At 52.8% G+C, this 19,342-nt stretch overlaps 1 protein-coding gene and 1 long non-coding RNA gene across 4 annotated transcripts in view; both read left to right on the forward strand.

Annotated features, from left to right (window-relative positions):
- The first annotated feature begins 1,208 nt into the window (after positions 1–1,208).
- Positions 1,209–6,033, forward strand: LOC115347798. Of its 3 annotated transcripts, none has more exons than XR_003925611.1 (3): positions 1,209–1,348; positions 2,625–3,600; positions 4,730–6,033. XR_003925611.1 is itself a non-coding variant. In XM_030029500.1 (3 exons), the coding sequence occupies exons 2-3, from the start codon at positions 2,850–2,852 to the stop codon at positions 5,085–5,087; spliced, it is 1,155 nt and encodes a 384-aa protein (XP_029885360.1). In that variant the 5' UTR covers positions 1,482–2,068; positions 2,625–2,849; the 3' UTR covers positions 5,088–6,033. The 3 variants fall into 3 exon arrangements, 1 of the variants encoding a protein (XP_029885360.1); XR_003925610.1 differs by having other exon boundaries at positions 2,625–2,745; positions 2,930–6,033; XM_030029500.1 differs by lacking the exon at positions 1,209–1,348 and adding an exon at positions 1,482–2,068 and having other exon boundaries at positions 2,625–3,646.
- Positions 6,034–7,635: 1,602 nt separating this feature from the next.
- Positions 7,636–19,342, forward strand: part of LOC115347693 — a 27,522-nt gene continuing 15,815 nt past the window's right edge. The window contains exon 1 of the long non-coding RNA XR_003925574.1: positions 7,636–7,934. This is a non-coding gene — a long non-coding RNA (uncharacterized LOC115347693). The remainder of the gene's footprint in view (positions 7,935–19,342) is intronic.

Below are 19,342 nucleotides of genomic sequence, written 5' to 3' on the forward strand. Positions count from 1 at the left end.
GGAGGTTAAGGACTTATTTTGCTTCAAGGGAAGATGGTTGAACCTCCCTTGGGCTTCAGTCTCAGGATTATTAAAGGTATTTTGAGGCCCAACTCAAAACGATGGAAGTTTGGAGGTAGCTGAAGAAGTCCTCATGTTTTCAGTGGGTCTGGGAATAGTAATTACACTTAACGATGGTTTTTGAAGCCTCTGGAGATAATTTGTCAGTACACTGGGGGTACATCCTCGAGTCACCTGTATTTTACCCTCTTGTTAAATAGGATGTCCAAAACTGTTCCCATCTAAGCAATTTTCACGATTTAATTGTGACTCTGGTTCAGAGACCTCCAGCCCCATGGACTGGGGTGGCCTTGTGTGCGAGGAGTCTCTGCTTTGGCTTTTCCCTCTGATGGAGGTTTTTTGCTTCCTCCATGTGAAATGCCTGGGTGGGTTCAGTGATGGCTCCTTATTGCCGGCCGCATGGCTTTAAATATGAGCAGAAGTAATTGCCTTGCTTATGATCAATAGTTTTATATACTTTAAAAATGTAACAATACGCTGTGAATTGATGCAAAGTTAAACCTGCCAATTTTTTTTTTTTTTTTTTTTTTTTTTTTTTTCCGCTGGCCTGTTTTAGAAGCTGCGAACTCAGCAGTGTTTTCCCCGCTCTTGGGAAGCGGTAGCTCAGCTGTTTTCTCTGAAGACCTGAACATCGCATCCTGCGCGTCCCGCGGGTCCGGCCCCGACTCTGCCGCGTCCCTTTTCACGGCCACTCGCACAGGACAGAAGCTGTACTGTCTGCAGTTGGGTATAAAAGTCCTTTCCGAACCTTTTTTAAAGCTGCCTTTGAAAGGTTTGTACAGCAGATAAAAAGTCCGCCTGACCCTGCGGGTTCAGGGTCCTGCCGAGGTATTACCGAAATGTCTGAGCGCCAAATTGTCCGGGCAGTTAGAAAAAAGACCAAGCGGGCAGAGGGGACACAGGATCAGCCCTGTGGAGCAGTTTGGGGTGACCAGCGCTGCTCAGGGCTCGGAGAGCCTCAGGTCGAAGCCTCCATGCCTACACAAATCATTAGCACCCTTCCAATGTTTAATTAATTGTGGGGGCAAGCGTTGCCTGCTTCTCCTGCAGGAGGCAATGAATAGTAAAATGATGCTTTCCCTCCTCTCTTCTTTCCATCACCCAAAACTGCAATCGCTCTTCCCATTTTGAAAGCTGTTGCTGCAGATGTGCCTTTCCCTTCGTACTTTTGAGCCTCCCCGGGGTCGGGGTGCTGTAGGCTGACACCCCTGTTTGCAGACTTGGCTGGGCACACCGGCACGGACCCGGTCCCGCGGGAACCCCTCGCCGTCACCTCACCTTCCCTCAGGTGCCGGTGCTTTGGGAAATATCCCTTCTCCTGGCTCTGCAGCGAGGGCTCGGGCGGTCGGGTACCGGCGTGGGGGTGGGACGGGGGGAGCTGGAGGTGGGGATGGGAGCGATGGGGGTCCCGCGGTGAGAACAAGTAGCGGATGCTGGAGCGACGCTGCAGGCGACGCAGGATGGATGTTGTCCCACCAGTGCTGCAGCCAAGTCTCTTCGTTCACGCTTATATCGAGGTATGGGATAGTGTCGTACAGGAAATATATGTGACACAGAGTTACAGCAAGGAGAGATACTCCTTTTCCATTTGGGATCGTTCCTGGCACACAAGCTCCATCCCGTGAGCGGCAGCTGGGAGGAATCGGGCAGGTTTGCAACCCGGGACCAAGGCGCTTGCACGGCCCCATCCCTGTCCGCTGAGGATGGAGCAAGTCGGTGCCGTAAAACCGTCTCGAGCGGAGCCCGGGCAAACCCCCCGCTCCCCAGCAGCACCGCGGGGGAATCGGCGAGAGGGAGAATAGTTAAAAGCGAGGGAGATGCAAGAGCGATGCGCGAGGGTCCGCCTTACCCGGCAGAATAAATGAGGTGGTGGTGTCTGGTGGCGCCTTCGCAGCTTTGCCAACCCTCATTAGCACCTTTCAGCAAAGCGGAGCTTATTCAAACTATATCACAAGTCTTTTGCTGGAGATTGCATCTGTGCCTAATATGCATTTTTATATAAACAAGGGTACTAAATGGCCTTTCAGTTCCCTCTGTAATGTCTTTTTTAATGGAAGGTCCTGAATTAAGAACATATATATATGACTCTAAGAATTTTCTAAGTGATATTGAAAACCTATTGTAAAGTAGGATTTCTTCCTGTAAAATTATTTGAATGAGGTTCCAGTTTATTTTCTGGCTATATTTTACTTATTTAATCCTCCAGAGGGGCTTTTCAGAGGCAGCATCTCATTTTCAATGCAACTATTCTTAACATTAGGGAAAACTACCTTTCTGAAATGCATGAAGGAAAAAAAAAAAAAAAAGAACCAGAGGAAGATGTACGAGATAAGAATAAACTTGAAAAGCTTTGAGGTGGTTTATGGCTTCTCTTGAAAGAATAACAGTTCATGTATTTTTGTTATGGTGTGGTTTAATGATGCTTGCAGAAAAAAGATAAGGTAGAAATGGAAATATAAAATTAAACCAGCAAAGTGAATGTGATTATTTTAGTTACTAGTATTACCTGGGGAAAACGCTCTTGGGGTTTTTTTATCTAGGCTAAATATTTGCTTTTCTAAAAGGGAAGGCCCTCTGCATCTCCCGGCATGAGAGTGGGAAGTGAAATTTTTCCGTGGTCCAGCAGCCGTGGGAGGACGGCGACGTCTCTGCCGGAGCCCCGACCGCGGGCAGCCCCTGCGGCAGGTTCGTCGCAGCCCGACACGGGTCGTTCCGACGGGCTCTGAGCTCGCTCCTCTGGCCCTGGGGAGGAGAGCTGGCTTTGGACAGGATGCTTTTCTGTTATTTTCATGGAAATTGGGACTGTTTTTAAGGAATCTGGCCATTGCTGCTGTATTTGCTGCTTCTTCGGATGCCCTCCTGCTTCCAGGGACGTCCGTCAGCATCTCCAGCCGAGGACCCGATGGCGCTTGTGTCTCACCCCGGGTCCCGTGGGCACACCGAGGGGGAGGCACGGTGGGACGCGGTTCCCAGCGACTGTGTGTGACCGGGGCTCTGTGCCTGTTCTGGAGGACCTTCCTTCACCAGGATCTGTGCACGGCTGGGTCGGCATGGTCGTGTCCCATCCTGTCTCATCCCATCCCATTTATCCTATCCTGTGCCATCCCACCTGTGCCATCTCATCCCGTCCTTCCCCTCTCATGTCACTCCATCCCCATCTCCATCCCCATCACCTCCATCCCCATCACCTCCATCCCCATCACCTCCATCCCCATCACCTCCATCCCCATCACCTCCATCCCCATCCCCAGCTGTGGGTCCCAACCTGGGTACACCCCGTAGCCAAGAGCTCAAAGGCCATAACGCTGGCGCGGTCTGAGAGCTCTTGCCTTCCCTGGGGAGCTCTGCAGATTTCCAATCCGAGCCGAGATGTTGCGGGATCGTGCTGGCCGTGCGGTTTGATGGGGACTCGACAGGATCAGCCAAATCTCAAGTCAAACCAGACGCAACAGGCAAGACCCGGGCCGAGTGCGGCCGCGCGGCTCCCGAGCATCCTGCTCCAGCTGCTGTTGGGTGAGCCCAGCCGCTGGGTCACAAGAGGTAAACCCGCCGATGAATTAAGCCTGACATGTGGCCTTGAGCTTCAGTGGGTAGTTAATTTTTCAATTTCTTTCATGGATCTGGAATAGCAAGAGTTTGTTTATAATTAAAGTACTTGAAGATTTATACTTTAATTCAAATAGCTGAAAAGAAGCAGTTTCTGTGTAGGTTTCTTCACTATCAGAATCTAAAACAGATTATTATGTAAATTTTTTTGATCCTAAATTCATTATAATATTCAATTTCAGGAAATGCTCTTGACCATCTGCTACTGCTCTAAGAAATGAGTCTTAGAGATTGTTTACTACCAGAAATATTGTAGGTATTTAGGGTAGATCGCAGTGGAGTGTAAGGGCAATGTACTGATTTTGGCGTCTGGTTATATAAGCCCGTAGCGCTGAAGCCACGAGCTGAGCCAGTTGGAAAGCGCATCCGCAGCGGCGGCAGCTTCTGCTCTGCCAGCATCCCGTCCCGTCCCGGCTCACAGCACCGGCGCCAGCCCCCTTCCCCACCCGCGGCGCGGTCCTGTCTGTGCACGGAGGGTACCGGTCCTCCCTGGTCTTGTAGGTAGGGAGGCAGTACGGATTAATTCCTGGTCTTAATAGAAGTGGCTTGAGATCCCTGGGATGGAAAGTACCGTGAAAGTATCATTTGCTGTTTGTTGTAACCTCCAAACTTGCCATGAGAAGCCACGTGCTGATCCCCAACGAGCTTTCCCTCTTGGTGATTAGGGCAAGAGGGGACAAAAAGCGGGGAGAAGCCCTCGTCACCCGCACGTGCGCAGGACCCGGGGGCCCAGCAGTACCACTGAGCTGTGTGGAAGTATAATCTATTTTTTCCGGTGTATTTTACTACCAAAGCTTGTATGTCGTTAGCCGTGTCAGGTGCAATGGATGAAGCCCAAGAGCGGTGATACGGACGTGCTGCAGAACGGGCTCGCGTCCCGAGGTGCCGCTCCTCCCCGGCTCCCAGCACTCGCCGTCGCTGCCATTATTCAGCCTCTGCAAGACACTAAAAGATGTTGCTGCCCCGCTGCTTGCTCCTACACGCTTAGGTTTGGCTTTGTACGGAGGAGGAATGTATTAAACGCGGTTTCTATTTTTTTTTTTTTTTTTTTTTCCCACCGCAGCCTCGCTCAACAAGTGCAGCACCCACGGGGCCGGCGGCTGCTGCCTATCGATCGGGGCCGGGGCTGTGCCTGCCCTTCCCAGCGACTGCGCCCAGTATTGACGGATCGAAGCGACGAGCGGGGCCGAGGCTGGGAAGCAACGGCTGCTGGAGGGGAGCGGGAGGGGGCCGCGGCGGGGGGCGTCCCCAGGGCTCGTAATCCCGCTGGACCGGCAGCCGAGCATCACCCGAGCATCCTCCCGGCACGGGGGGGATGCGGCTGCCCCGCCTCGCCGCGGGGTCGGGCTGGGGACCGCGCTGCACGGAGAATATTCGTTAATATTGAATTACGTACAGTATTTGGAAAGACGAACTGTTGATGTAGTGGAATAGACTTCAGAAGGGCACTCGCGTCCGTCCGGCTGCGTAGCGTAGGAGTGTTGCGTGCAGGGGGATGCCTACGGGTGATAGCAGCGAGCGTCTTGGATAGGTCTGGCGGTTTCTATAGGGGCGTACGCAAGGGGCTCGCAGCACCGCGCCTGCCGGCGTAGGAACGTCAGAACATTGCCCGAGGTTGGTTTTTTTTAGCAAACCCGGTTTCACTCGCCTGTGCTATCAGCAGTGTGTAGGAAGGCGGGTAACATTAGTGTGGGTCTGCAGGACGGGGACTGTTCAGCAGCCCTTGGATAAATATCAGAGCGTAGAGTATGACGGAGAGGTTTTTTTTGTTCCTGTTGTTCTTCATTCATGGACCAACTATGAAACCAGCGCTTTCTTATCTGGAGCTGTCCCAGGCTTCAGTATTCAAACCCTGGCGATCACTAATCGCCTTATTTCCCCTCCTTCAGGGAAATTTTAACTCTTGTCCTCTGCTGCTGAGTAGATCTTTAAGCCGGTAATAACGTGAGACAGAGGGAAATTAATGGCCTCGTCCTGCCCCTTCCCTGGCTGAAAACTCCTAAAGAATTAAAGAATTAAAAAGGTATAAAATTGCATTCACATCTTTTTTCCTGCCGATGAGGGGTTCCGTTTTAACGGGGTGCGAGGGGAGGTGTAGACACCTTGTGCCCTCACCCTTCCCTTTCCCTCCGCTCCGAGCCCCCGGCAGCCCCCGTGCTTGCGGGGTCGGTCGTGGGGGACGGGGACCCCGCGGTGCTGGGATGTCTCCACCTGCCCGAGCCACCGTGATTGCCCGGGATGGGATCTCTGCGGCCAAGAGCCGTTCCAGCAGCTCGTTCCCCCTTGAAGCCCGAATTCCCATCGGCGACGGCCGCAGAGGGAGGAGGAGGAGGGCGGGTGGCCTTCCTCCACTGGCCGGGGATGCTGCGGTGGTCTGCTTTACTGGGGTGTAAGTCCGGAGGTGGGGACGGGGAGGGGGGGGCACGGGGCCACGGTGGCCTTTGTCTGCTGTGCCAAACAGATGTGAACAAACCCGAGTTCGATTTCCAAGACCGCCTGGGGAATATTGCTAACTAATTATAGAAAACAGAAGATGCGCTCCCCTCCTCTTGCATTTTTTGATAAACATTGTCTCCTCTCAACAGCTGAGTATTTAATTAGTGTTGATTGTTGTTCGCGTGTTCAATAACCACTCATCAGGAGGGGGGTGTCCGCTGGGGCGGCGTGGCCTGGAGCACAGAGGAGCGGAGGGTGTTCATAATTAAGGATGCAATTTATTTGAGTAAGTCATGTGTACAGCACCCTGTGTTTTAGGTTAATTTTCAAGGTTAAAGGGTAAAAAAAAAAATAGCTCACAACTTCAGAGGGTGAGGAGCCACGGTTGGCAACTCAACCCTGAAAGCTGTGCAGGGGGAATATATATATTTATATATATGTGTGTGTATACACACATGCATTTATATATACACACACATGCGTGTAACGCGTCCAAGCCCCTGCGTGTGTGTACGTATGTGGCCGCACACGTGCTCCCACCGGAGCCCTCCAGGCCCCTCTTTCCCTACAGCCTCTGCCTGTTTCCCAAGTTTTGGCTGGAAAACGCTGCCATGTGGAGTTGGACTTTCCGGCTGTGGAAAGGCTTCTTAGGAAGCGGGTTTAGCAAAAAAGAGAAAAACAGCTTTTTCTCCGTGCTGCTGGGTGTGGGGAGGGCTGAGGTTCACTGTCGGGCTGGGTTTCTCGCATCGCACCGTGGTGTGCGGGAGGCACGTTTTCAGCCTCGTGTTTGCCTGTGTTTACCCAAGGAATAGCGACGTGTGCCGGCATCCCCGCGTGCGGCTTCGCTTGCCAAGCACCGTACGGATCGCTCCCCTTTAGAGGAGGACAACTAAAAACCTCAGACAGAAACAACGGCGGGTTTAAAGGTGTGTTTCAATGCTGGCTGGAGACGGGACGAGTTGGCACATGTCGCCTCTCCTCTCTTTTCCTCGTGACCATCCGTGTCAGGCTTGCACCGGTGTCCGGAGCAGGACGGCGAAGGTTTTGGGGCGATGTGCGTGTGTAGGAGCATCCCTGCCAGTGGGGACACGGGATTCCCTTCACATGGTTTTAGGGACATCGCTATCGTTGTGTGTGACCCTCCGCACCGGGCAGGACTCGTCCCGGTCCCCCACGGCACCCGGGGCGGGGGGAGAGCGGGGCTGGGGCGACGGGCGGGCGTTGGGCACGGCCCCGTTCCCCGCACGGCCCCTGTCCGGCTGAGAGGATGGTTTGTGTGCGCGGGTAGGGGGAACGGCAGCTAAAATAGTAAATAAGCAAATGCCCGTCTCCTCCCTGCATGATTTCCCCTTTATTTATTTATATGTTTATTCTGCCGTGCCTCCTGACAGCGGTGATGGAGCTGTCATGCTTTGGTGGCCACCGGCTCGTGATCTGGCACCTGTTCTCCGTGCTTTAATCTCTCCGCTCCGCTCATATAGGGAGTCTATACATAACCCCCAGCCAAACAAAACGTGAAGAAAAATCAAAGCTAATTACATGCCATTGATTTCTTTCCAAATTTGCTTCTAATACACTTTTTGACTACTCCTTGATTTTATTTTTTTTTTTAATTTTTTTTCCCACTTTTCCTTTCTCCTCTCCTTCCCCTGTCCTCTCAGGCGGCAGCAGCCTCCTCCCAGGGATGCGAGCAGCTGCAGTCCCCGTACTGGACACGCCGAGCCCCGGAGCAGTTGGGAAATGCATAGACCGGCGTGGTTTTTTGTTTGTTTTTTTTTCTCTTAATAGGGAGTAGGGATGATCTGTGCACTGAGCCTCTTCCTAAGGGACAGGTAGGACCGTACAGCTCTCTTCCTTGCTTTTCCCCTTCCCCTCCTCTTCTTTTTTTTGTAAGCCTGAGGGTTGTTTTCAGTGCCAGCATCGCTGTGGTAAGGGCTGTGGGCAGAGGTGCCGGCCACCAGCATCCCCCTCCGGCTCGCCGGGTGCTCAGGAGGCGGCAGTGGGTGCCCCACGGGCTGTGCCCGGCTGCCCCGGCGGGCACGGGGGGGGGGTCCTGGGGTGGGTGGCGGGGGGCTCGCGCTGGTCCCAGCCTCTTCCACCGATCAGCGTGAATAGAGGGTCGGCTGCGGAGCAGCTCCCGCGTGCCTGTTCCCGGCGGATGGCTGTGTCCCAGTATGCCGGCATCGCTCGGGGAGGGGGGAGCCCGGCAAGAGCGAGACCCTGCGGGACGCGGGGGCCAGCGCGTCGGCAGCCCCCGATCCCGGCTCGTCCCATGGCGCCCTTGCCCTGGCCGCGTTGGGCCAGCGCTTTGGTTTCGTTCCCTTGCAACGGCAGCTCGGCACAGGTCTGGCCCTGGCCGGGCTGGGGGCTCGGAGCGGGGACACGGCGGGGTCCGGCACGTGTTGGTTATGGCAGGAGAGATGCTCCGCGCTCACACGGGGCTTTGAATTCTGCGGTGATGGCGGGGAATCGCTCACCGTCGGCTTATTGCCCGGGTCTCGCTCCCTCCGAGCTGCCGCGGCGTGCGGGGAGCCCGGGCTGATACGCCGGGTCAGCAAAGAGGCGCGGGGCGCAGGTGGGGGACGTGGCTGGACGTCCCCAGCCCCGGTGACGGCTTTGCTGGGTCCAGGGGAGGCTGGAGGTACAGGGTCCTGCCGGTGAGCTCTGGGCAGCGGCTGAAGCGTTAAGGGCAGCGGGATGCGGAGGCGCGGGTCACTCGGCCAGAGCTTTCTCTTGTGCATCAATATATTGAATATCCTCTAATCTGGATCCGCGGGAACCGCGTGAGACCCGCGTAGAGCGGCCGACGTGTCTCGTCCTAAGGGTGACGCGGGACGGGAGGGCTGAGCGGGGCTGCCCTCCCTGGGGCAGGTTTGGCAGCGGGATGGAGGGAGGTGAACCGGTCCCCTCACCTCCACCGTCTCCCTGGGAATAACCTGACCCACCGTTCGCAAATCGGACTCCTAAAGATGTTATCGGCTATGAAAATTAAGGAAAAAAAAAAAAAAATCCAAAAGAGAGAAAACCCAAGGATTGCCCATCCTTTCACTTCTGTGGGGGACCCTGAGGCCACGTCTTGACCACAGCCACCAGTGCCACCTACGCGTGGCCCCAGTGTCACTGGTGCCAGGGGGATGCAAACCCACATCCACGGTGCCCCTGGAAATACCCGCTTCCAAGAGAGCGGCCAGATTTATAGCATAAGGAGATGTATTTAGGCCGAAGACAGTTCAGTTGTGTTAATTATGAAAATCCAAAGATAATCTATATTTAATGTCAAATTTTTCTCAAATTTACTAAAGAATGAGGAGAATATATGCACATGATGACATTTAAATGAAGAACAAGGTGCAATTAAACTCCAAAATGTACAGTAGACTAATTGGGAGAGGATGACAAATATAGTTATCATCAGCAACTAATTAGGGACCTGCTTTAGCTTTCCCTGCTTGATTAATCTTGACTAGGTGTTAATAAGTTACGCGGGCCCGGCCGTAAGTTGTGAACAGGCTGTTTGTTGCTCCGTCTGGCGTGGCAGGGAGGTGGTTTATGTTTGCAGCCTCGCGGGAGGATGCTTTGTGCTGAAGAGGGATGTTGGCGTTAAGGGGGTTTGTTTTACGGGGGGGGGGGGGGAATCGCCAGCGCACCCATCGCTGGGTGCTGCGGTGGGTGCCGGATGAGGCCTCATTTCAGCGATGGCGATGTCCCCAGTGCGGTCACTGGGCTGGGGAAGGTCTCCCAGTAAGCCGAGCGTCGGCGCACTGAGGGAGGAGGACGAGTGCCCGCGCCCGGGAGCGCTGGCTCAGCTCTGTTGACACATCCCTTGTCTCCCAGATTTACACTCTTATCTTTTTGCATTGAAAGGTAAGAATAATAGTAAAATGTTAATGCCGTACTCTACATATAATACTGTACATAAACGGATGACATGACATGGGAGACAGATAAATCACCGCTGTGTTCAGACAATAATCTGCGGGAGACAGAATAACACATGAGTTCTCCGAGCGTAGGAATGTGCTTGGGAAAATGGGGTTTTACAGCCCAAACCCTCCCTGATTTTTACTAGGATGTTTATTAGAGTTTGATTTTATGAAATTAGATATATTTTTAAATATGCTGTTCCCTACTCATAAGGGACACTCAACGCTGTAAGAGCCTGGAAATCCTCGCGGGTAAATGACTCGCCACACTTGGTGCCCATTAGGACACCAAATGCGTTCGCTAGAGCCACGCTAAAATGGGGAGGAAAATGTGTTTCTACCTGGAAAACATCTGGGGGCACGTCCCGGGCACGGCTTTCCTTCTGGGTTTGCAGTTTGTTGGAGTTCACCGGGGAAGCTGCAGCCCCCCTAAAGCCCTCGCTCTCCCGCGGGAAGGCGGTGGGGGAAAATTCCCACGGCTCGGCCGTGCGGGACTGGGATGGACGTGATCCTACAACCGTCCCGGGCTGTAGCTGCACTAGAAAATATGAAAAACAATATCGTGTGCTGGTCCTGCTTATTGAACGCCATTCCCACACGGAGAACGTTTGGCGGGCGGCGTGCCACAAGCCCCCGGCACCGAGCGGCTGGGGGGGGAACGGTGCCGCCACCCTTTAAACATGGCACTTCTGCAAAATACACCTGGAAAGGCCCAGGGGGTTTCTCCCGCACGGTCCCCAGCGGGGTGCGGTGAGGAGATGCCGCTGACAGATCGAAGGCTGGTTTTTTTTTTTTTTCCCCAAGAAACAATCCCGAGCCGTGGTGGGAGAGCAAAGCCATTACCACGGAGGATGAACTTGGCTCAGTCGCCATGGAAACGCTGGCCGGGACCCGGCGCCGCTCGCGTGTGCACGAGTCCCGTTGACCTCACTTAGAATTATTACCTTTAGCCAAATAAAATAATTTGTGTTAATAAAGAGACCATTTTCTCTCGGCTTCCAAGCGAGCCTTCCCCAGAAGGCAGAGTGACTCCTTAATTACACTTTTACTGCAAGGTGATTAATGTTCAATATGTGATACTCCGTTTAAATAAGTCGCTTATTAACACCTTTAATATGTTTTAATTTTTTTTTTTTTTTTTTTTTCCCTTTTTCCCCCCCCCTTCCCCCTCGCCTTGGCAGGCCGGGCTGGCGGCGGGAGGGGCTGCGCAGCACTAGGTGGAGCTCTGATATTAGGCATGGGCACTCGTGGGCACCCACCCGGCACCCACGGGGGAGCCCTGGGGGCCCTGCAATCTTCCAGAAGGACAAAATGATGGACAGCAGGAGGGGAAACCCCAAGCGTCGAGGTCGGGCGCCTGCAAAAGTTAACCGGGGAGCGCGCCAAGAAACCCGCTTCGCTTTTTCCCGCCGCGAGGCGGTTGCGGGGTGGTGTGTAACGAGCGGGTAAGGGCTCAGCGCGTCCTCGGTGAAGGGCTGCAACAGCCGTGGGATGTTGGGTGAGAGCTGCCGGGGCCGGGCCGGTCCCCCCGGGGTGCGGGACACAGGCTGGGTTTGGAAATTCCCATCCCAGTCCAGCTCTGCCCATCTCCTCTGTGGCCGCGGGAGACGGCACATCCCTCCTGTGAGAGACGCACATAGAACGGGGCTGTCCTGAGAAATTGCTGGAGCATGGCAGAGCGCTGAGAAAATGGGGAAAAAAAAAAAAAAAATCACCTCTTTTTTGGTCATTCCTCCGTTAGTTATGGAGGGTCTGTTTTGGGGATGGGTGATAGACGCTGCCGCCGTCCCTCCCGCTGCCCAGCCCGGCACCCAAGCGGAGGTGGGTGAGAAAAATGTCACATCCACTCCTCAACTTTTTGCCTTCGGATACTTGGAAGCGGCTAAAGTCCTAACGGTTTGGGCCGGGCCGCTCTCCTTCGGGACCGCGGGATGGTGGCCGGGTGTCCCCATCGGCTGGGTGCAGACGGGACCCCCCCTGCGCCCAGCACCACGCAAAGCACCGCGCCGAGCCCGCGGACCCCGACGTATGTAATGTGCATTGCGGCCGAGGCCATCGGAAACGCTGCAGCCGTGATTCCGTGTAATAGCGTTATTTAGCCGGCGTGGAGAGGTAGAAGAGGAACCCTAATTATAGTAATTTGTTATGCCTCTTGAAGCTCTATATATATGAAAATATATATGTATGTATATACATTAGCTGGGCTCTCAGAAATACAAGGGATTCTTCTCTTCCTTTCTTAAACCAGCGGGTTTGAAAATGAGCGGCTTCTGGTATCCTAAAGGAAACACCTGAGCCGGGAACGGTCCCCGGGAAGGGGACCCAGGATAATTGTATCTCCAGCTCAGGCTGTTTGCTCCTCTCTGCTCAGCTCTCAAGATTGCAGAGAGAAATTCTGAGGCACCCCCTCCCCTTCTGCATGTCATTTTTAAGGATCTTCTTTTTGGCTCCTGCTCATCGGTTGGTTGGGTGCTTGGCTGGTGTTTAAAAAAAGAAACTTGTGTTACTGTCTGAAATGGATTGTTTCTCATGATTGCTACTGAATTTCTAAAGTTAAAAAGTCATTTTATTTTATATCAGATTTCTTTTTTTTAGAACTATTTTTATTTGTGCAGCAACAGATGTTTATAAATACACGTTATTATTTGTCATATAAAAGAATGCATTAATGGTAGTAGTATATTCCAGATTGTTTTACCGTAACGTGTGTGATTTTACAAGGTGCGCTTTAAACAAATCTCAACATAATTTGCAAAATCTCTGCTTTCCCAAGGCCAAGTCTCGCGTGCGATAATTTCCTTACAACGCGGCTGGGCGATGCCTGAGGACGGCAGCGCGTCCCAGGGCACCCACAGCCACCCTGCAGCCTCGTCCCTGCGCCTCCATTTTAGTTCCCCAAATGGGAACTCCCTTAAGTAAATAAACACCTGGCATCGTCGTAGAGTTTGGAAATAACGGGGGCGGTTTCTCCCTTTGCAGCCAGAGAAGGTGGTGGGAAATGTCGGCAGACCCGAACGGAAGGGGGGGAGCAGGGCCGGTCAGCCAAACTCCCCCCCGGCACTGGAGGGAGAGGACGAGGCGGTTCGGCTGCGCGAGGGATGCTGTGAGGAATGCGGGATGCCGCGAGGGATGCGGGAGGCTGCGAGGGATGCGGGATGCCGCGAGGGATGCGGGATGTTGCGAGGGATGCGGGATGCCGCGAGGGATGCGGGAGGCTGCGAGGGATGCGGGATGCCGCGAGGGATGTGGGATGTTGCAAGGGATGCGGGATGCCACGAGGGATGCGGGATGTTGCGAGGGATGCGGGAGGCTGCGAGGGATGCGGGATGCCGCGAGGGATGCGGGATGCCGCGAGGGATGCGGGAGGCTGCGAGGGATGCGGGATGCCGCGAGGGATGCGGGAGGCTGCGAGGGATGCGGGATGCCGCGAGGGATGCGGGAGGCTGCGAGGGATGCGGGATGCCGCGAGGGATGCGGGATGCTGCGAGGGATGCGGGCTGCCGCAGGCGCGGGTTTGCCGCTCAAGGGTTAGTTCCTTCTTGCACGCGTCCGCATCGGGACAGGGTGTCCCATGGAGGCTGTTGCCGGCGGAGGTTCCCCCTGTACCTGTCACCCCGTTCCCAATTTCGCCTTGCAGCACGCTTTTCCTTATTAATTTATTTTGAGCAGCAATCGCCGCTTAGCCTCGAGTCTTGTTTCGCGGGAGTGGAAACAAGAGAGGGGAGGGAAGCTGGCGAAGAGGACACCGTCCTGTCACCCAGACGCATTTACAGCCGTCGCTGCGTTTTGTTTCACGGACACCGGTGGGCTTCTCCGGGCTCTGGGTTTTCAGCAGCGGGTTTGGCTGCGATGCCGCTGCCGACGGCACGTCCCTGCCCGTTTGCTCTCGGGACGTGCCGGAGGACCAGGGTCTTGCCTTCAACTCCTGAGTGAACCCGGGGGATGAGCCAAGAGCAGCAATGACAGGAGAACTGCAAAGGGGTGATGGAGAGCAGCAGCGGGCGGTCAGGCGGGTTATCTGGGGAGAAGATGCGAATCCAAGGAGGTTCATGCGAAGCAGAGGTGAGCCAACGTGATGGGATGGAGGAAAGCCCCGGGGCTTCCACCGCAGCCAGCTCTGCTGCTGGGACTTTGCACGGCTCATCTTTGCACAGCCGAGGGGCTGAAGAAGCAAACGCATCCCGGATTATCCGTGTCTGAGTTCAGGCCCTACATCTCCGTCTCCTCCAGGGCAGCCGTGCTGCGCGCAGAGCTCTACCTGCCCAGCGAAACGCCAAATAAAAAGACTTTCAGACTCTTTTGCTGGGGGAAATGCCCTCCCTGTTGCTGCAGGGGAGGTGTGCCCCACGGAATGGTTTTTGGCTAGCCGGTCGCAGCATCCCCTGCCCTTCCGCAGTCCCCCACGTCCCTAAATCGCGACGACGGTCTCTTGGTAAAAGATAATTTTTTTTTCCCCAGCACTTGCAGTGTATCTCACAGCCGTACGCAGCTGTACATAAGTATATTATCCCAGAGCTATTCGTTGTCTATCAGCAGTATTTAAGGCTGCGAGCTGCTCCAGGGAGCCGTGCGCCTTGCGGGGATATTTGTCGTGTCTGAGCGGGTGTCGTTTCTCCTGCGCCGGGGGCCGGATCCAGCCCACGGCTGCCCTCGCCACGGAGCTCGGGGGGAGCTGGCACCCGCTCCAGCAGCTAACGGCGCACGTCATCCCACCCGCCCCGCCGCTGTCGGATGCAGAATCACCGGGTTTCTCGTAAACGGCTAGGAAAACCCGCAACAGGAAAAAAAAAAAAACCCTCGTTGAAACCCCCAAAAAAGCGAAGGGCAGGACTGCGCGGCAGGCCGGTACCCGCAGCGGCTGGAGGATGCTGCCGCACGTCGGGAACTGGGGACCAGGCTGGTCGTTTGGAAAAGCTGGTGCCTAATTGTAAAGGAGCTCAAGGATGCTGCCAAGGCAGGAGCCGAGTCCTGCTCCGGGCACCGCGGCTCCCCGAGGCTCTCGGGGCGGCTTCACCCACCCCTCGCATTTGGGTCGCGGGTTCCCAGAGCTTTCCGCATCCCCGCGGGCGCAGGAGCAGGATCAGGCCCTGCATTCGCACTGCATTGTGTTACCGCCTGATCTATGGTGTCCGTCAGCATCGCAGCCGTAATACTGCGAGCTCCCGTACACCTTTTTAAAGAACTCCATTTACTGCTACAATGAACACAGGCTGCTCGGCGGAAAAAAAATGGAGACAAGGGGGGAGCCTTTTTATTTATATAGACAGCTAAAAAGGACAATCTCAGAAGATATGGCATTTACCCAGTGGACAGGAGCTGCCTTCCTAGGTTGGGTTCTTTCTGCTTTATGTCATCTAGTTTGGATCTCTGAATTTCTGCTTGGCCCTGCGGTTCAGAGCCGGGGCGGGAAGGGATGCTCCCGGCAGTCCCAGTGCCAAACATGCCAATTCTGGGCCAAACTACCCAAAAGTGCAGCTCCACGTGGCAGGGCCTGACTCCCTTCCCCCTCTTTTTAACTGCTTTCTGCTGGAAATGGGGTTAATTATTCCTCTTATATGGAGGAATATTCAAGGAAAATAGTTAAAAGAGCTGCCCTGGCTGCTTGCTGGTGGGGTTGTGCTGAGAAATACTGCAGAGTTAAATAAAATTGCAGAGAAACAAATGATTTCTCAATGAACTTGTCCCTTAATTCGTCAGTGAGAGCTTTGGAGGAAGCACTCAGGTGCTCCCCGTTACCAATCTGGTGGAGCTTTTCCTCCAGAACCTCAGTTCCCCCAACCAGGTTTCAGGTGAGGATGGCTGAAGATTATAAATGCCTGAAATGCAGCTCATCTCCTTGAGTCATTTTGTTTTCTACCTTCAGCTTGGAGCATTCTGAAGGGAACCAGAGGTTTGCTGCTGTCTATACAGGGGTAAGGTCTGGTCCCCTTGCTACTCGTTTTGTTTTACTGATTTCTCCTTTTCTTTTTCCCTTCTTGACTTGCAAAGAGGGGTTTTACCAGGGACATCGGGGTACCTCTGAGACCCCAGCTCCAGCTGCTCTCCTTTGCTTGCCCTGAATTCCTTCACTTTATTAAAAGGTGCCAAGAACTGGGAGGAAATAAACTGAAAAACAGTTGATGTAATTTCTTAAAATTAGCAGTAGCCCCCTTTGGTTAAGGCTGGAGGGGACCCTGGGAATAATGGCTCATTAAATGATGTTAACAATTCTAATAATAGAAAATGCCTTGTAAAACCCTGTAAGAGAGGTAATACCTCTGGTTTGCTCTGTGTTTTTTCTGGGGTGGGGGATGTTTGTTGGTTTGGTTTTAGTTTCTTGTCTCCTTTGAGTACTTTGGAAAAGGGAGGAACTTTGCTTAGGCTCAGTCTGTGAAAATAATAAAGCTCTGGTGGAGGAATAGCTGTTTAGATGGTATAAATCCTGAGAGCTCCGTTAATTTCAGTGCTAAATTAGACTTTTTCTTAATTGTTTGTCCTGTTAGCCACCTTTCTCTGACAGAAAGGCACCAAACACCCCCCACAGCCCCCTCCCCTGCACTTCACCGCTAGGTATTTGGGAGTTCATTAGTTCAGAGGGCTGAGCTATACATCATCCAGCATTTCTTAATAGTCATCTATTTCAGGACTAATTCTCATTGAAAATGAGCTTTTATTGCATTAAATAAAACTTCAGGTAATTCTGAGAATAATATTTCTCTAATGTTCAAGACCCAGGGAAAGTCTCCAGCCAAGTCGATGCTGTTTAATCGTCGTGAAACTATGGATAAGGCAGTGGTGGTGTGTGCGGGTTTCTCCCCCTCTCTCTTTTTTATTTTCCAGCTTTGAACCTTTTAGTATCGTTTTTGCTTGCAGCCGGATATTTTGCTCTGTAATTTCTTTCTGACCTAATGGCACTTGCTTTTACTGGCTGTTTAAGCCGAACAAGGTGAGCAGCGAATAAAGCGAGGTTCGTCTTCGCCGCGTGATGGCAACGAGCTGGCGGTGCCTGGTGCCAAGGAGGAGATGGGCCAGTTACTGACCCCAGCCCTGGTCCTTCACAGATGCATTTCTGATTATGCCTGGCGTTGCTTGCCTCCCGTCAGAGACCTTCAGCACAGGGCGGGGGGAAAGGAATGGGAAGCCCCGGCGTTTGCTTTTTTTATTACGGGACCATTCCCTGTCACTGGGGTTGGGGCACCGCAGCGGCATCCCTGGGCTGCTGGTGCTGGTTGAAGCCTTGTTGCAAGCAGAAAGGAAAGGGTTAATCCGGCCAGCGCACCCTTTCCAAAAGTAGAGAGCAAACTTCAGGGGTGCTGAGCTGGGGCATGCGAGAAACTGAGCAAACGAAGCTCTGATGGGAGACCCCATCCCGTGCCACCGCCAGCGGGGACAACGCCATCAGGGACCTCGGTTTGGGGGAAAAAGTCCTCGCGTGGGGTCAGCGATGTCCCCTCCCTGTCCCCAAAACCCACCTCTCCTCCTGCGTGGTGACAGCACGCAGCGAAGCCAAGCGGCACCCGCGGGGACGGGCTGCGCCTCCCCTACGTGTTAAAAAACTCCTTTAAACTTAACAGTGGCCAGTAATGAACCAGCAAAGGTTTATTGCCTATAAAGGATAAAATTAATGTAAGTTATCCTCATAAACTCTCCTGATTTGTGCTGGTCCTTTCTATTCTCGCCGTGCGGCTCTGACAGCCTGTTCTAAATAGCTAATAGGGAGCTCTTAGGTCTACGGGAGTAGGTTAATTAGCGAGTACCAGCGTGGGTTTCGGTGGCATCTTCCAGGGGAGACCGGGGTGCTCCCCTGGCCTCTCCATCCTACGGCAAAGCAGAGGCACAAATCACATTTTTCTTTAAGAGGCTTCCTCACTAGGATACAATCTTTAGTAAATATACTTTTCTAATGACTGCCGGACCATAACGAGGCTTTTTCCACTGTCAGTCCACACTGTGCTCATGTTCCACCCACCTCGCTCGTGACTGACCAACTGCACTGAACTCCCCATCACGTGAATAATTCTTGGGGGGGGGGGAATCGCCCCTTGGTTTTTCTTTCTCTAATACTGTAGCCAAAATCGAAATGAGAAATTCAGCAAAAAAAGCACAGAAGACAAATATATAGAGGCATGTACCTCTGACTTATAGTCCGCAGCCTGTTTTTATGGTGGTTACTTATTTTCAGTAAATTGATGAGGCTTAAAGGGGAAGCTAAACTTTCAGCCGATATATAGGTGAAATAATATTAAATTCCCATATTAAAGATCATCATTAACCTGTTTGGTTTTTATTGGACTAACAGTAAACACAACAAGCTGTGAACAGGGTGTTTAATTATTTCAATGAATATTCATAATATACAGGACCTTTAGAGTAAATAAAGAGAACAAATTGTTCCACAGCGATTAGAAGGTTGATAAGCAAAGCCTCATCTTTAAATTGAGTGAGCAAAATGAAATACACCTGCACTGTAAACCCTCGGTTTTGCAGTTGCTATATAGATATATATGTATTTAAGAAACGAATACAAGTCTTGCTAAGCAACTTCTTAAGGGAGTCATTTGTTTTCAATGGACACTAGGTACATTCGGGATAATTTTGGTCTTAAATAGGAGAAGTATTTGGAGCCCAATGCTGCGGCACCATGACTCGTGATGCAGACAGCATCACTGGTTTCTGTAAAACCACCCAGTTTGGGGGTTTCGGCTGAAGGAGTGCCTGGAGCCCCTCTTTTTCCCCATTCCCCCTTCCTGCAGCATCCTCACTTGGTGCAATAACTCCAGAAGTGTTTTCTGCACTTGCCAGATATTTTAGGGAGTTGGTTAAATAAGCCATCACATGGGGATGAAGTGGAGAGCCGCACAGCTACTTACCGGGAGGCTGTAAGAGGTACCAAAACACTGACTGAAGTCCTTTGTCCTACATTATATATAAGGGCACGTGTATGTTTAACTGGTACAGGAAGATGGATGTTATAAAGCTCTCCATACAGACAATAGGATTGGATGCCATAAAGGGACGTGTGACTTGTGAATTAAGAGACTTGGTAACTTGTAGAATGATGGTTTAAAATGACTTTATTTTATAGCTAGTTTCTGCCATTTGAGTGATGTTGCATGTATTGGTTGTATTTATAACTTAATAGCTTTTCTCAATTTTATTATACTTTTTATGATACTTGTGGCTTTATGGTACTTCATAATTTTTCTCAGATTCATTAAATCCAGTTGAGGGTGGAGCTAATGGCAGAGCAGGTAGTGCATTCCCAGCGCCATGGAGCAGTCCGTAATGCCCCTGCAAAGCGCAGGAGCCGGCCTCGGGATGCGTTCGCGCCGTTCGAG

Source organism: Aquila chrysaetos, chromosome 10 (assembly GCF_900496995.4).
Source record: "Aquila chrysaetos chrysaetos chromosome 10, bAquChr1.4, whole genome shotgun sequence".
Lineage (NCBI taxonomy): Eukaryota > Metazoa > Chordata > Aves > Accipitriformes > Accipitridae > Aquila > Aquila chrysaetos.

What these genes read in the sequence shown, in the direction of transcription:
- LOC115347798 (XM_030029500.1), top strand. Translation starts at nt 2,850, where the DNA reads ATGGAAATTGGGACTGTTTTTAAGGAATCTGGCCATTGCTGCTGTATT. An exon ending in ACATGTGGCCTTGAGCTTCA is followed by an intron (nt 3,647 to 4,729) that starts GTGGGTAGTTAA and finishes TTCCCACCGCAG; the next exon opens with CCTCGCTCAACAAGTGCAGC.